Below are 17,149 nucleotides of genomic sequence, written 5' to 3' on the forward strand. Positions count from 1 at the left end.
TCTAATATACTTTTAAGAGAATCAACTATACAGTCAGACTCAATCTTAATAAAAAGTATATCAAAGAGTTAATATCTCTATATCTTGATTTAAATCTTACTCAAGCAATCTGCGAGTCTCGATTAAATACAAGAGAGATAAACTTGGATGGTACCAAAGACCAATATCCAAGGATCAATCAATATCCAATCAATAACCAAAGGTTGGATTTCACTGTTGATCGATACAACGCACAACCTGTGATATTTCAATAATATAACAAAATATAATGCGGAATAGAAATAACACAGACACCAGAAATTTTGTTAACGAGGAAACCGCAAATGCAGAAAAACCCCGGGACCTAGTCCAGATTGAACAACACACTGTATTAAGCCACTACATACACTAGCTTACTACAAACTAACTTCGGTCTGGACTGTAGTTGAACCCTAATCAATCTCACACTGATTCAAGGTACAGCTGCGCTCCTTACGTCTCTGATCCTAGCAGGACACTACACACTTGATTCCCTTAGCTGATCTCACCCATAACCAAGAGTTGCTACGACCCGAAGTCGAAGACTTCAGTAAACAAATCTGTATCACACAGAAAAGTCTACAAGGATAGATAAATTTGTCTCCCACAGATAAACCTAAAAGTTTTGTTATGTCTTTTGATAAAAATCAAGGTGAAAAAGAACCAATTGATAAACTGGACTTATATTCCCGAAGAACAACCTAGTATTATCAATCACCTCACAATAATCTAAATCGTATGGTAGCTGATAGACGCATTTATGTGTCTATTTTGTTCTCAATGTTCTGTATTGTTAGACTCGATTAAATACTTATTGTGTTATTTTATGTTTTTGTAGATGTTTTTGGAAAAATAAGCTCTTACGGCGAAATTGGCTAGAAAAGTGGTGTTTTACACCCCAGGATAGAGACTATAAACACCCCAGAAATGCGCCGGAGGAACCGAGAAAAAGTGTTGGAAACACCCCATAAAAATTACTAAAGGCACCCTAAGGGACATGTGTTATTCGGACTTCAACAACGGATAAGGGGCGACCACTGGATAAGGGGTGACCTTCTTCACAAATTCAAAAAAATATTTTGGCGGGAAAATATTTGCTCTTTACTGGCAAATTTTCTCGATTGCATTTGGACGTGATTTTGTGCGATTCAATCGCTGAAACTTTGTGGAAAGATGTAATATATCATAACAGAGCTGGTATGGGTGATTGTTTCGACTGAATTTGGCTGGAAAATCACGTGGAAGAAATCAGGGCAACACGGGTTTGAAAATGATATTCACGGATTTTCAGCAAGTTTGACGTGTGCTGCTCGTGTTTGGATGACACTTAGTCATTGAAGATGCGTGTAGAAGCTAAATAAGGGAGTATCAGAAGCTGTTTACGCGTGAAGAATCATTTCAGGGAAGAAAATATTTTCTTTTAACACCGAGTAATGGAGGATCATGGAGAGTTAATGAGCGTGATTTCTTGTCGTTGTTGGGTATAAATAGGTTCCCTGGGTGTCCTTGAAGGGGTGTCGATAGTTGTAGGTCGAGAGGATAGCTCAGGAGCAAGAAATCACGAGTTGATCAAACTCTGTTTCTGCTGCTGCTGCTGATGAAGAACACCAAGAACACGAAGAACAGACTGGCGTAGACAGTCGTTAATCAACAGTGTCTAAGACGCACACTGGAGGGTCGTAGTGCAGTCTCAACATCAGCAGCACCTGTCTCTTATCGTTCTTTTTGTGACGCCTTCTGTGGGTCGTACATTCACTGTTTTACTCATTTTTATCATTTTAATCAACTTTTGAGCAAAAAACATGTATTTTGAGCAAGTGATTAAAATCTTAATCTCAACCCCAAACTCTCGGCCATTGTTAATATTTTTGTATATATTTTTTTTAAATCTAAAAATTCCATTTCCTTCACAAGTCTGAAACGAATCTTTTTACCACTATCACTACAACAACTTTTGGAAAACCATCAAATTTTGGAGCCGCCGACGCGGATTTGTGCTTAGGTAGAATTTTTAGGTTTTTTTTTTTTATTCCATTTGTTCTTTTTACGTCTCTTTGGTTGTGTCTTTGTATTACAGGTTTGAAGTTGGATACTAAAGACCTTGGAATCAAAGCTTAAAACTAAAAGAGAAGGAAAAAAGACAAAGCAAAAAAATAAAGAAAAAAGAGAGAAAAAAAAAGAGAGAGAGAATTATTTTTATTTTTTTTTATTTTTTTTAAGAGACTTTCCATTTTATTTATTTTTATTTGTAATTATTATTATTATTTTTTGTATTTCTTTTCATTGGACTGGACTTTGGACAATTTATTTTAATTTTAAACCCTACGGAAGGGTTATATAAAAAACAAATTAAATATAAATTGTTTGCAGGGAAGGACGACGATTACAATATCGTCTCGGCCCCCCGGGTTCGCACACTGACACCAGAGTCAGTGGCCCGAGTCGACTACAACGGTTCTTCGCCCGTCTGGTACGGGAGGTAAACTTCTAAACACCCGCGAATCTCCTGTCAGCGGGTTTACTGTCTGCCTTAAGGTGATTATATGTTGAGGACTGAACCGGATGCTTTAATTTCCTAGTAAAGGGCAAGAACTGGCCATATAGGATAAGGGTTCGGATTTCATCACCGTTCCCTTCTTGCCCGCCTTAGGTAAACGAAACCTAACGCGAACCCAAGCTTAAAATTTGATTAGAACGAGACCGATAGGGTAACGAGCTTGGTAGGAAAATCTTTCGAAAAATATTGGTTACTCTTTTAAGCATACTTCAAAGTTCTTGATGGTTTCTGTAAGTTGAATGTGTGACTGCGCCGCCTTGTAATACCGGTGAGGTTTTGGGTATCAAAGCTCCACTGAGCTTCCCTCTCCTCGATTCAACTTACATTAGCTCGGATTGATTCCAGAGGGGTGTGCTCAAATTGTAACAAATTCCTTTTCGAAGGAATAAAAGCTGGTCTAGAAAACAATCTAAGTGGAGCCATCATGCTTTTTGTTTGCTAGATAAAATAGGCTTGTTGTGGTCGAGTCAGCCTTCTTTGTGCTTGTTTAGATTTCCCCTGCAGTTAGGATGTCGAACTGGTATTATAATATCCAATACAATAAGTATCCGACTGAGCAGCTTGGACATTATCCTTTTTGTGACCATAGTGTGAATAGTGATTGGGAACGCGAAACTTTTGAAGGTTACGGGTCATACCATGGTGAGCCCAATTACTATCCACATGCGCACCGGTCATACGAGCAAGAAGACTATAGCACTAGTTCCTCGTCTTTGGAGGATGCAATGAAACTATTGAAAAGTAGTCTTTTTTATGATCCTTCTGATAATTCCTCTTTACTAGAGTCAACACGTAAATTAACTGAGTCAACACGTAAGTTAGCAGAAATGAATAACTTAGTTTTTGACGAAAGAGAACTTTCTATAGAGGAATCCCTCAAGTTGATGGCTGAGACGAACGAAAGACTTGCTCGAAATAATCTTACTTTCCAATATAGTGTTTCCAATAATACCCTTAAAAATGAGGATAGTTATTTGCATAATCAAGATGATGAGGTTAGAATTGGTAACACTACTTGTTTTGATGAGGTTCGATCATTTTCATGTTATTATAATGATGATTATGATGGGGATAGTATCGATAAAGAACATGAAATATGTAGGCATAGTGATCAGGAATTTGTTACACCGATTGAGCTTTATAATGATAGTACTGTTTCCAGTACAAATCCAAATAATTTTACTAATTATTCACCTATTCAAAAGGACGAGGATTTGACTAGAGATACCCCCGTTTTAGATGACGTAGTATTTCCTGTCTACGAAGCCGATGATAGTTTTGAGGAACGAGTTTATTCGGAGAATATTGTTTTAGAGTCTAGAAATTTAGAAACATTAGACTTAGAAAAAGAAAATGAACTCGTAGAAATGAGTGAGGATGAACCCGACTTAGAAGAATCAATTGACCATATTCAGGAATCCGATGATCTAGAAATTAGGGAAGTTGTGACAAGTCTTTCTAGAGACACAGAAAACTCTAAGTTTGGGGGTGATTATCAGTCTCCGTGTGCTTTAACTCTTAGAAAGTTCCCCCGTGAAGGACTTGACATTTGTGCCTCAACCATCTTACAAGATTATCTTCGTACACTTTTTCCTGAACCTAATGATGTCCAGAGAGAAGCTCAGTTGTTAGAAACCTATCCTCTGGTTGATGTGGTTAACCCAGGCTATGATACCAAGATTGACTTTGTTTTCCCACCAATACTTTTCTTCCAATTGTGGGAACATTTGATTTTAAGATGTGTCGGTTATTAAGTTTTGAGACTAAACCTAATTACTTTAGGAGAATAGGGTCGACACATTTGCTTAAGGAAGACCAACTCTTTCATTGTGGTCAGTTTTGTGAGTCAAGTCTAATTGACTTTAAGGATCCGCAGTTGTTCAGGTTATTGTTATGTGCTTCTAAGTTCCTACTTGAGTATTTCCAGACTCTACAACCTGATCTTAAGAATCCTTCTTTTGAGGAAGTCCTGCCTATGAAAACATTTTATTCAGACCCTTTTATAGAGCATGAACCTGAGCCACAACTAGAGATAGTTTTCTTAAACAAAAAGTTAAATAAGGGTATGTTCGGTATCTTCTTGGTCTGTTGTAGTTTCCTCTTCTTGTGGTTAGCAGTTTTTGATCCAGATGACCCACAATTATTCCGGCTACTTTTATATGATTCTATGAGGTGACTAATTCCTTCCGATGTCTGGATGAAGACTTTAAACTTAGCACTTCTTGGGAGGTAACCCAATCTCATGCAACATGGTAATATCTTTCCTTAACTCTTTTGCTTCAAATGGTAACAATTTCTCCTTGTTCATATGCTTTTAATTTTATCTTTAGAACATTGAGGACAATGTTAGATTTAAGTTTGGGGGTGGGGAAAAAACTTTTTGTTAGCTTTTAGTTGCAATAAATAAACTCCAGAGCCTAGAAATTTATGCGTATTCAGGATGACACTAACTAATCTAAATGGATGGAAGCATCTTGGTTGTAGGAGTTGAGGAACCAATCTGATTAGATGGAAACATCTATAGAGTCTATTCATAAAAGCACAGAGCTCAGGTGTTAGAAATAACATGATAGTTGCACCATATCTCGTTGAGTCCTTTTCATTTATTATTTTTATTTTATTTTTATTTTATTTTTTCATTTTAAACTATGTTTCTCTAAGTGATTAGGTGGGGCACACGATTCAAGTTGTTACCACTGCTAGGGTGAATTAGAGTGACTGAGTTACTAAAAAAAAAAAAAAGAGAGACCGGACCAGTTAGACCAATCGGAATAAGTATTAACACTTGGATAGCAATATGCGTGTGTTCTCCCTGTTTCCATCGCCTAAGCAAGCGTGGAATGCAGGACCCGTGGGAACTATCGTGTAATCTGCTGACAAGAAGCATGCGCTTGGATCAAAAAGATCTATTCATGCCGTTAAGTTTAAAAAAAAAATGGTTATTGTTCTGTGTAGTCACTGTTGGTTCCCTTGTATTTGCCAGTTTGTTGATCTAGATTTAAGTTATTGACCGCTGGTTTCCTTGTATATGCCAGTTGTGTTGATATTAGTCAGACCGGTATCTCAGTCCATTAGGATAGGTTCATTCTGGCAGTGGCCGTCAGACAGATATGTGAAACATCGATCATTTGGTTAACATCAAAACCATCTAAATTTTTCTATTTCCATCTCCTTTTTCTATCCATATGATTAGTTTGACTCAGAATATGATGTCCATAGTGCAACTATCTGAGTAGAGCTCTGTCACTTTATATGAATTTTAGTATGCTTGAGTGTAAACTCGTGTACAACAATTGGAATTTCGCATCAGGGTACTTCCTCCTGTAGTCAGTGATTGTAAGCCAACCAAGGAGATTCTTTAGTGCCTTCCAAGGTTCGACATAGATAGCTAGGGTCTGGAGTAATGGTTTCGTGGGTACACCTTTGGTAAACCCTCCCGAGATTAACTCGGTTTTATTTTTTATTTTTGCTCGAGGACTAGCAAATAATAAGTTTGGGGGTATTTGATAGACGCATTTATGTGTCTATTTTGTTCTCAATGTTCTGTATTGTTAGACTCGATTAAATACTTATTGTGTTATTTTATGTTTTTGTAGATGTTTTTGGAAAAATAAGCTCTTACGGCGAAATTGGCTCGAAAAGTGGTGTTTTACATCCCAAGATAGAGACTATAAACACCCCAGAAATGCGCCGAAGGAACCCAGAAAAAGTGTTGGAAACACCCCAGAAAAATTACTAAAGGCACCCTAAGGGACATGTGTTATTCGGACTCCAGCAACGGATAAGGGGGCGACCACTGGATAAGGGGTGACCTTCTTCACAAATTCAAAAAAAAATATTTTGGCGGGAAAATATTTGCTCTTCACTGGCAAATTTTCTCGATTGCATTTGGACGTGATTTTGTGCGATTAAATCGCTGAAACTTTGTTGAAAGATGTAATATATCATAACAGAGCTGGTAGGGGTGATTGTTTCGACTGAATTTGGCTGGATAATCACGTGGAAGAAATCAGGGCAACACGGGTTTGAAAATGATATTCACGGATTTTCAGCAAGTTTGACGTGTGCTGCTCGTGTTTGGATGACACTTAGTCATTGAAGATGCGTGTAGAAGCTAAATAAGGGAGTATCAGAATCTGTTTACGCGTGGAGAATCATTTCAGGGAAGAAAATATTCGGAAAATATTTTCTTTTAACACCGCGTAATGGAGGATCATGGAGAGTTAATGAGAGTGATTTCTTGTCGCTGTTGGGTATAAATAGGTTCCCTGGGTGTCCTAGAAGGGGTGTCGAGAGGGTAGCTCAGGAGCAAGAAATCACGAGTTGATCAAACTCTGTTTCTGCTGCTGCTGATGATGAAGAACACCAAGAACACGAAGAACAGACTGGCGTAGAAAGTCGTTAATCAACAGTGTCTAAGACGCACACTGGAGGGTCGCAGTGCAGTCTCAACATCAACATCACCTGTCTCTTATCGTTCTTTTTATGACGCCTTCTGTGGGTCGTACATTCACTGTTTTACTCATTTTTATCATTTTAATCAACTTTTGAGCAACAAACATGTATTTTGAGCAAGTGATTAATATGAGAAGCTAAATCCTAACACTGGGACGACAGATGGGGCCCTATTTCACGCATGTGGTAATTTTAATAATTCTTTTTATGACTTTTGCACTTGTTTTTAATTGATTTATGGTTCGAATTAATTAGTTATCATTTTATTTGATGGGTCATGCTTGCTTAAATGTTTGATGTTCCATGCTTACGATTTATAACTAATATCTTGAGAATCTATATTGACAAAGAATAAGAGTCCATATTTTTAATATTTGAGCTATAATTGCATGGAATTATTATTTGAATCATATGAATGGAATTTGGTGAAATTCTTAGTTCCAGTACCTCTCACCATTGTTAATATTTTTTTTGTATATAATTTTATTAAACCTTTAAATTTAATCTTCACAAATCTTTGAGTTCGAATCCTATTTACTACAATCACAACCAAAAAATATTAATCAGTAGAGAAACTAGATATTGTGGAATCACAAACGATGAAACAAAGATGTTTATGATTTCTTTTTATCTTGCCCTATCGGAGATATAATCTCAAGTCAATTATTCAATTGAACTCGTACGATAGAAAATGGCAAGATCAGATCGCTCAACTACAAGAGAAGTAGTTTCGTATGGCTTCACAATCCCAATGAAGTCTTTCAGTCGTTAATCGACAGGGTCTCGAGAAGAAACCTACGATTAGAGGAGAATCGACTCTAGCAAACCAACTAGTATCACATAGGAGGTGTGAGGATTAGTTTTGCACATTTGCTAGACGTCTCCTTATATAGTTTTCAATTCAGGGTTTGCAATCTAAGTTACCTTGGTAACAAAGCATTCAATAATCACCGTTAGATGAAAAACCTGATTTATCCAAGCTAATATCTTTCAACCGTTAGATCGAAACTTAGCTTGTCACACACAAATGAAATCTACTCATTTAGGTTTGAGTAACCGTACCTAAACGTGTACATTGGTTGATTCACAAATGGTTGACCAATGGTTAGCCATATGAGTGATTTCATATTAACCGTATTCATCTTTCTCATAACTAGTTCAAATGACTCATAAGAACTAGTTCAAGAGTTGTTCAATTGCTTAGGTCTTTATACATAGACACAATTGAAATAAAATCGGTTTGATTCATTTGAATCAATTCATGAACAATATACCCACAGTTTGCAAAGATTGCATTCCTTATAATTTATTGTTTTAAGTCCATGAACTATCGATTTGTGAAATAACTAGCTAGGGTACGCGTACGGGTATGCGTACCTTAGCTACCGGATTTTGAGTTGGTTTTAGTTTCCAAACTCAGCAGACTTTTTCGGTTAAAAAAGTTCCGCCAGTGCGCGTACGGGTACGCGTACCTAAGGTGACTGGTTTTTTGATTTCGTAAACTTCAAACTCAGCAGAATTTCACGGAAGTGAATTTCCACCAGTACGCGTACAGGTACGCGTACCCAACCTGTCTCCTTCATCAATACCGCATGCACACATATACACACACTTGGTTTTCGGCACATGGATTTATACACTAATGTGCGAACAAACTATATGCTCACATCCATAGGTGGTTACATATTCTCAACTCTACATTTCAATTGTTGAAACATTCTTCTATAATGTTATAACAGTCGTTAGACATAAAGAATCGACTATCGTCATCAAAGCTATTTTCAAGATTGAAACGTCATCATGACTTTCGTCACGGGTAAAGATGAAGATGGTGAAAGCAAAAGATTACCAACACGTATTTCGAGAAAAAGATAGGCGAGTAAACTCGGCTCGAAATAGCAAATGTGTATGTATGAAAACTATCATACTTATACGACTTTTGTCTCAAGAGTAGGAGATAGAGTAGATAGACTTTTGAGTGACAAGATGATTTCAAGTCTCCACATACCTTTTGGTCGGATGAAGTTCCACTGGTTCCTTGAGTAGTTCTTCGTCTTTGCAAGATAATCGCCATGGAGTCTGGAGCTGAACTATTCCTAACTATCCTAGACCGAGACTTAGTCATAAGTATACTAGAAATCAAGACATATAGTTTCGATCACTAATATTGACAAAGATGCTTGAGATAGCAACGCATGCGAATTCGACCGAGCAATGATCTAACAATGTGGTTGGTCAATGCAGTATGTTTTTATTTATGAGATTGATTGTGCAATGTTTAATCCCGGAAAAATTTAAATTACTTATGATATTGATGGTGTAAATGTGAAGACATCCACATGTTTGGTTTTAGATAATCGTAATAACACAAAATAAACAGCAAACTAAATAACATAATACCATAGTGAATCGATTTGTGCTTCAACTTCAATCAGCCCACTCCACCAAAAAACACTTAGGACATTCTCAGAAATTCCTTTCATATGTGTCTTCTTCACAAGAAGTCCGCAAATGCATAAAAGTCTTGTAATCGGGATTTAAGCATCCACTGATTCTCTATGGACAATGTTTGTTTTCGTGATCTCCATATCCACAGTGCTTGCATAACTCCTTCTTTAATTTGGCTTTAAGTTTGAAGTTTTTACAGAGTGTTGCAATCTTTTCTTCTTCTTGTTTTTTAATCTTCATAGCATCATCTACCATATGTGGTTCCTCTGGACAGTTGGGATCTTGACATTGCAAATACCCTGAGCTTTTCCGGTTGTGATTGAATCACCATTCTGACGCGTGAACAATCTTCCCGCGGAAACTTTGAATACATCCAAGGGCATTGCATAAGACTTTGGTTATCCATGAAATATAATGGAGAAACCTCTTTGCTTCGACACATAATATTTGCTTCGCTTTGCCTTTAAAAAACATGGTGGATGTTGAGAAAGAAATCTGTTGGTTTGGTTGAGAATAAAACCTAGTGTTATATTTATAAACGGGTGCTTCAAGGGAAGACGCGCGGTTTTACTACAAACGCCAACGGCTAAATTTCCAATAGCTCGATTTTCTTTCTCGACCTTCCAACGACTCGATTTTCTTTCTCGACCTATAAATTCCATTCTTCCCATCTCCAAAATCACATCTTTTTTTTTCTAAAACTCTTAATCTCTCTCACTATGCTGAAATGTCTGTTAGAAATCGTGGTCCCAAGTTTACTGAAGAAGAGGATATAACTATATGCAAAACATATTTTTCATAGGGTAAGTATGGGCTTTCAAGACGGTTCTTTTTGGGAGAACGTTTTTCAATGTTCGTCTCACTGACGGGAAACTCAGAAAACCGAGATGCTCGTCGATTGCGTGCTCGTTTTCAATCTATTAGGCTTGTAGTCCAGCCATTTCTTGCTCTGGTAATGGAAATTGATCGAGAAAAGTTCATCGGTGTAACTGAAGATGAAGTGATCCAAACAGCTCTTGATAATTGGGAGGAAGCTAACGATAAACCTTTTCGTTACGAAGAGTGTTTTAGAATTCTAAAAGATGGTCCATCTCAAGCACATCTATTCTGCACTCGAATGCCGCTCCCGGTCTTTACAATGGAAGAAGATGTTATTCTTGTCTGATGTTGGTTACATAATATGATGAGACCAATGAACAATGACTATTTCTGAGAAAGAGTATTGGGACATTTTGTAGCATCGCGGAACGAAACCATAAGAAACAGTAAGAGCCTAGAACTAAGAATTGCATTCATCACTAAGGAAGACAAACATTATACTGAAGTTTTGTGGATGGTTCACCGTAGCTATTCTGGATTATCCAACGAAGAACTGGTGAGTATCTTACCTTTGTCCTCACTGATCAACTGCATCATAAATATCTGGACTTGTTGTTTATCTGTTTTACTGAAAACCATCGCTCAGACCAAGTTTACTGAAGAAAGCGGAAGACAATTTAAGCATTTTGAATGTTATGAACTCTATAAAGAGAATGTCGTTGGATTTGATGTAGTTTGATGTTTTTGTTGTGGTTTATTAAAATGTAGTTTGATGTTATTTGCAAGTTTAAATTGTAATAAATTTTGCTTAATCTGAAGTGAAATATATTTTAAAATCTAAATATTTTCATTCATTGATATTACGCCAATTCTTTTGCAAGATATAAACTTAGACAATAATAAAAAGTACTAAACAACTTCAATAAAAATCAAGTACAAGTTTTGGCCTCCTGTTTATCTTCATTTGATGTATCTTCCATTCAACGCGCTCTTTGACAGTTTCGCCTTTGTTTTTGAATTTTTTTGTTGTTAACTTTCAAAACTGGAGCTCTTCTTTGCCTTTTAGCGGAACATTTTCTTGGAGCAACTTCAAAAACTTGAACTTGCCTCTTACAATTTTCAATCTTCTTAAAACTCCCACGTATCTTAGAAACATCAGTTTCAAGTTTTGCATCGCAAAAAAGTGTGATCGCCTTTTCAGCCATTTCATCAATAATAAACTAAAAATTGAAATAAATTTTAGAAGAGAAAATTCAAGAGAAGTGAATTTTGGTGTGAGTGAATTGTTTGTGATGGTAATTTGTAGAGGTAAAAATGATGGCTCAACAAAAATTTTCATTTGACCATTATCATAGGAATTGCCTTAATGTCGTCAAGAAATAATGTGAACTTCTTTTCCTTTAGCTATCTATATGAACGTATACAAACGAGCCGCTTGTGGATGAAGAACAAAATACCATTATAATGGGAAAATCAAAGTTCCAAATGGATGCCAACATCGTAGCAGAAAAGACATAAGCAACTATAAGGAGACAATAGAGTCAGAGATAAGCTTAAGAAAAGGTTTATGCCAAAAGTATGGCTAGGGCAGAGGCAGAAATATGCGTGATGCAGGGAATATCATGTGCATATTGTGGTAGGGGTGGGGGACACATGAGCACCGGCACGAGCCGTAAGACACGCATTGATGCGGGTGGTGTGTTCACGCACCAAACACCAACAACAACAACAGCATCATCTTTTTTATCTCTAAGAAAAAAAATGAAGCTCAAAAAGCTTTTTTGATATATGACTCATTCACACGTTTGCTCACATCTCAGTTGGAAACCCTCCCCACTTGCATCACAGTCTTTGGTGTCTTATTTTTTGACCTTATATTGGGTTTACGTACAGACTGACCTAATTATAAATAATCATCAGCAATTTTGTATCCCTTGTTGGATTGGATAAAACAACGCTCCTAATTTTCGCGCACTGGTTCTTGAAATTTGACCATTTGGCTTCTTCCCACACCCATATAAAAATTTCAAAGTAAAAATATTGCGAAAGTTTACACAAATGTACCACAAATTTAGGTCATTTTCTTTTTCTTCTTACGTTGTTACGGATGCGTAACGAGGGGAACAAACGGAATTCCATCATTCTTGATTGATCCAGCATCATCTTCCGAGGAATTTAATAACCCCGTGTTGTAATAATTTTTGTTGTTTTGTGAACATTCGCAGTTTTGGAGGTTTTACTCACATCTACCAAACAATATACTGTAACAGTATCTCCGAACATTAAACTTTTGGAGAACGGTAAGGAGGAATTATGCCGACTTAAAAACCGTTAGGTACGTTACACATAATGCAAAGAAGTCTAGCTTAATTGGGGGCCAAACATTTTAATTGGGGGCCTTGTACTAGAGGATAAAAAGGTCACCCAATCCTAATTTGGGTCACCCCTTAAAAAAATATTTTCTAAATAGATAAAATATCCCTAAATAATTAGTGATAATCTGATTTAATTAGAATTTAATTCTTTTTTTTCCAGATTTTTTGTCTGCAATTTTGTGTCTGTTTTTTTTTTGCCCAGATCTGTACGAAAAGTCGTTTTGGTATTGAAAATTTTCAGTGACGACCCTAAACAGTCGTTAATTTTTCGATTGTTTCAGTGACGACTCTAAACCGTCGAAGATTTATTAATGGCGGAAATATACGACAGTTTTGAGTCGTCATAAACATAATCAATTCCCTGACGACCCTTTGGAAGAGTCGTTATTGTTTTAGTTATGCATATGACGACTGTAAACAGTCATTAATGTTTTAGAAATATCGTTAAAAATAATCGTTAGTCTCTAAAAAGAGTCGTTATCTTCATCGTTAATGGTGGAAATGTACGACAGTTTAGAGTTGTCACATACGTAATCAATTCGCTGACGACATTTTGGAAGAGTCGTTATTGTTTTAATTATGTATATGACGACTTTAAACTGTCGTTAGGGTTGTCATTTGAAAAGAAAATAAAATAATCAAGAATAACACATTATATTCATGATCGGATTAATACGTCCCCAAAAATTTTGGGATGCAAATAAAATATCATGGCCGCCGATTAGTTTTTTTTTGGCCCCCAATCAAAGGAGGCAAAGAAGAGGAATACTTTTTGACCCGGGAACGTAGGAATAATTAGTTAAACTGACACGTGTTTTATCTCTTTTCAAAATGTACTGTGATAAGACCATACATATGTTTACATTTTATGCTTCGTACATCTCTGAGCGCATTTTAGTTAAAAACAGAGGTTTCCTGGTCATTAAATACTAGCACTAACATGCGCTGGTGTCCTGCAGCTGATAAATCCAGGAAAGAGGATTCGTTGGGTTTTGGGATTTTGGATACTCTTTTTAAGCATAACAATAACATCACCCAAAAGATTCACAGAAAGTGAGAGCTAATTTTAGATAACAGTAGATAGAGAGACTTTGAGAGAGTGAAAGAAAGAAACTGTTTTTGTGTACTACTAAGTTTTGGATTATTGTGTCGGAAGATTTTATAAGATCTTCTCTATCTATCTATATATATTTTTCTTCTAAAACTCAATCCATTCCATAGTGCTTCAAAGAAACAAAAATGGGTATCCAATTGATTTGTTTCATTTTTATGTTTCTGATGTATTTCATTTTTGCTCTGTTAAACTTGGACTGATGATGGGTTTATCAATTCAGATGCTGATTTGAGTTCTTCTTGGGATATGGATGATGAATATGAGAAATTAATTAAGAGAATGAATCCACCCAGGTATATCTAATTAATTTCTTAATTCATTTTCATGTTCAGGATTTTCTTTTTCTTTTCATTTCTCTCTGTTTTGCTTATGTCTTTCTCGGTTCAATTACAGTGTTGTAATGGATAATGAAGCTTGCAAGAACGCGACCGTTATTCGGGTAAAACCAAAATTGTCTTTTTGTTTTTTTAATATATTTCTAGTGGTTTATCTTCTCTGGGTTTTGATTGTTCCTGATGAAAATGGATGTTTATGATGCAGGTGGATAGTGCAAACAAACATGGAATACTTCTGGATGTTGTTCAAGTTCTTACTGATCTTAACCTTATCATAACGAAAGCTTATATCTCTTCTGATGGAGGATGGTTTATGGATGGTAAAAACTAAAACTTTTCTTTTCTTTTTCTCTTATCCATTTAATTATGTCTTTTAATCGCTTGGAAGATATAAAGTAAGTGATGAAATTGATTCTTTTATTTTTGCTCTCAGTTTTTAATGTAACTGATCAAGATGGGAACAAGCTTCAAGATGAAGGAATACTTGATTATATTCGTAAGGTTGGTACTTGTGATCAGCTTGCTTATTTTGTAATTCTTTGAAACATTTCTGAGGTAATTATACCCCATCTCTGATACAGAGTGTTTCTTTGCAGTCTCTTGGAGCTGATTCGGATTTTATACCAACGCGTAATAGATCGGTTGGAGTTGAATCCGTAACTGACCACACTGCAATCGAGTTGACGGGGAATGATCGGCCGGGGCTACTATCCGAAGTCAGTGCAGTACTCACTGACCTGAAATGTAATGTTGTGAGTGCTGAAGTCTGGACTCATAACACAAGAGCTGCAGCTGTTGTGCGCGTAACTGATGAGTCGAGCGGGTCTGCCATAACCGATCCGCACAGACTCTTGAGGATCAAACAACTTTTATGTAATGTGCTTAGGGGAAATAATAAAATCCGGGAAGCGAAAACTGTGATTTCTAATGTGGAAATCAACACTGATAGAAGACTTCACCAGATGATGTTTGCTGATAGGGATTATGAACGAGCGGATGATTATATACAAAAGAGGCCTAGTGTTACGGTTGTGAATTGGTGCGATAAAGACTACTCTGTGGTTACCATAAGGTGCAAGGATAGGCCTAAGCTTCTTTTCGATACGGTTTGCACTTTGACTGATATGAAATATGTAGTTTTTCATGCTAATGTTGATGCTGAGCAGCCAGAAGCTTATCAGGTAATTTCCTTCAGTGTGTTGTATGCTTAGCTAGTATCTGTCATGGTGTTTATGAAGATCTCTATCCTTAATGTGATTATGTTTCTTTTATATCTTGAAGGAATACTGCATCAGGCAGTTGGATGGTTTTCCTGTTAATTCAGAAGCAGAAAGGCAAAGGCTGATTCAGTGTTTAGAAGCAGCAATAGAGAGAAGAGTATCTGATGTAAGGACTATCTCATTTTCATTAATTTTTCCCACAACATGAATTAAGATTTGGTCCAAAGCATAGCCGTAAAAAATGCTCATGGTTGTGCAAAAGGTGTTATTCCATAGCTTAATAGTCTTTTCTGTTTTCTGCCAATTTGATTTGGACATGGTCGCAGGGATTGAAGCTAGAGCTGTGTACAACTGATAGGGTTGGGTTGCTATCTAATGTCACCCGAATCTTCAGAGAGAACAGCTTATCTGTAACAAGAGCGGAAGTGGCTACCAAAGCAGGCAAAGCCATCAACACTTTTTATGTCCGAGATTCATCTGGAAATCCTGTTGATGCCAAGATAATTGATTACATTAGGCAAGTGATTGGTCAGACAATTCTGCAAGTGAAAGGCAGCTCTGAGTATTCCAATTCTCCTGCACAAGAGTCTCCTACCCGGTTTCTCTTTGGCGGTCTCTTCAAGTCAAGGTCCTTCGTTAATTTTGGAATAGTTAGACAGTGAGGAAGAACTGCCTCAATGTAAGTTGTTGTTGTTGATGTTGTTTCATTCTCAAGTGTGTATATTCCATCACATTAGAGAAAAAATGGATACCCATGTTGTAGTAGATGCCGTAGACCATAGTGATAGAAGTAGTGGGAGAAACCGCAGGACACATTTATGGCTCCTTAGGAAAACTCAAGTTGTAACTTACAACCAATGATCGTTGGGTAACATTGTATGCAGTAAAATGGGATTCAAATTGGACTGCAGAAATCCCTTGTACAGAATCAAATTATCAGCATTTTAGTTATTATTCGTTCTTTGCTTATACATGGTTCTCACTAATCCATTCTTTGGCACTTCCTACATAATCCTGCAATGCCACGACGTGATAGTGACCATCGTTTGATTGAAACTTTCGGGAGCCCAAGGGGTTTTGTTGTCTAATTATGGAGTACGATTTCAAATTTTGAATCATTAGATTCCTGGAAGAACAAATAGTTGAATGAAACCATATTTGACCAAGGGACATTACAAGTACAAACATTTTGCTATTTATCTAGATTATTTTTTGAAAGAATTTTTCTTTCTAATTCTTATGGGGCCGCCCACGAAAACAATGTGACACTCCTAGTTCCAAACATATGGCGCAACATCTTCACCATATAGTTGGTGTAAGGTCCGGTCCCTTTGCCCGAAAACTCGTGCTTACCGTGTGACACAAGACACTAAAGTTGACCCTTGCCCCGGGAGTATGGGACCTCATTCGCCCTACACCTTTACATATCTAGATCTCAAACCCCTTCAATCCTGTTAAATGAGCGGCATGATCCATTAGAGGGACGACAATCTAATAAGACAAAAACGGTCATTACATGGTAATCAATTAACCCTTATTATTAATAAACAAGATTAGTATTGGTAATCAAGATTAGTGTTGATAATTAATTTTCATTTATAATAACTCTAAAATCGGATTTTTAGAGTTGAAAAAAAAAAGTTATGAGGGGAAGAAAAAGAAACTTTCGTGATATTTGTGAAACCCTAGATTTTGATTCACTCAACCAAAATGAGTGATTCCAGTGACAAATTTGAGATGGGTAAATCTCTAAATTAGTTCCCATTAGCTTTTTGTCGCTCAAAATTATCTAAAGTACATAAAAAAAT

The 17,149-nt window shown here is 36.7% G+C and overlaps 1 protein-coding gene across 3 annotated transcripts; it reads left to right on the top strand.

Moving 5' to 3' along the window:
* The first annotated feature begins 13,585 nt into the window (after nt 1-13,585).
* LOC113281863 (ACT domain-containing protein ACR4-like) lies at nt 13,586-16,310 on the top strand. Of its 3 annotated transcripts, none has more exons than XM_026530759.1 (8): nt 13,586-13,915; nt 14,007-14,079; nt 14,180-14,225; nt 14,327-14,441; nt 14,555-14,622; nt 14,718-15,302; nt 15,446-15,507; nt 15,668-15,810. In XM_026530759.1, the coding sequence occupies exons 1-7, from the start codon at nt 13,912-13,914 to the stop codon at nt 15,464-15,466; spliced, it is 912 nt and encodes a 303-aa protein (XP_026386544.1). In that variant the 5' UTR covers nt 13,586-13,911; the 3' UTR covers nt 15,467-15,507; nt 15,668-15,810. The 3 variants fall into 3 exon arrangements, with proteins under 3 accessions (XP_026386544.1, XP_026386542.1, XP_026386543.1); XM_026530757.1 differs by having other exon boundaries at nt 13,592-13,915; nt 15,403-15,507; nt 15,668-16,310; XM_026530758.1 differs by having other exon boundaries at nt 13,606-13,725; nt 15,403-15,507; nt 15,668-16,310.
* Nucleotides 16,311-17,149: the final 839 nt, after the last annotated feature.

Source organism: Papaver somniferum, chromosome 5, assembly GCF_003573695.1.
Source record: "Papaver somniferum cultivar HN1 chromosome 5, ASM357369v1, whole genome shotgun sequence".
Classification (NCBI taxonomy): Eukaryota; Viridiplantae; Streptophyta; class Magnoliopsida; order Ranunculales; family Papaveraceae; genus Papaver; species Papaver somniferum.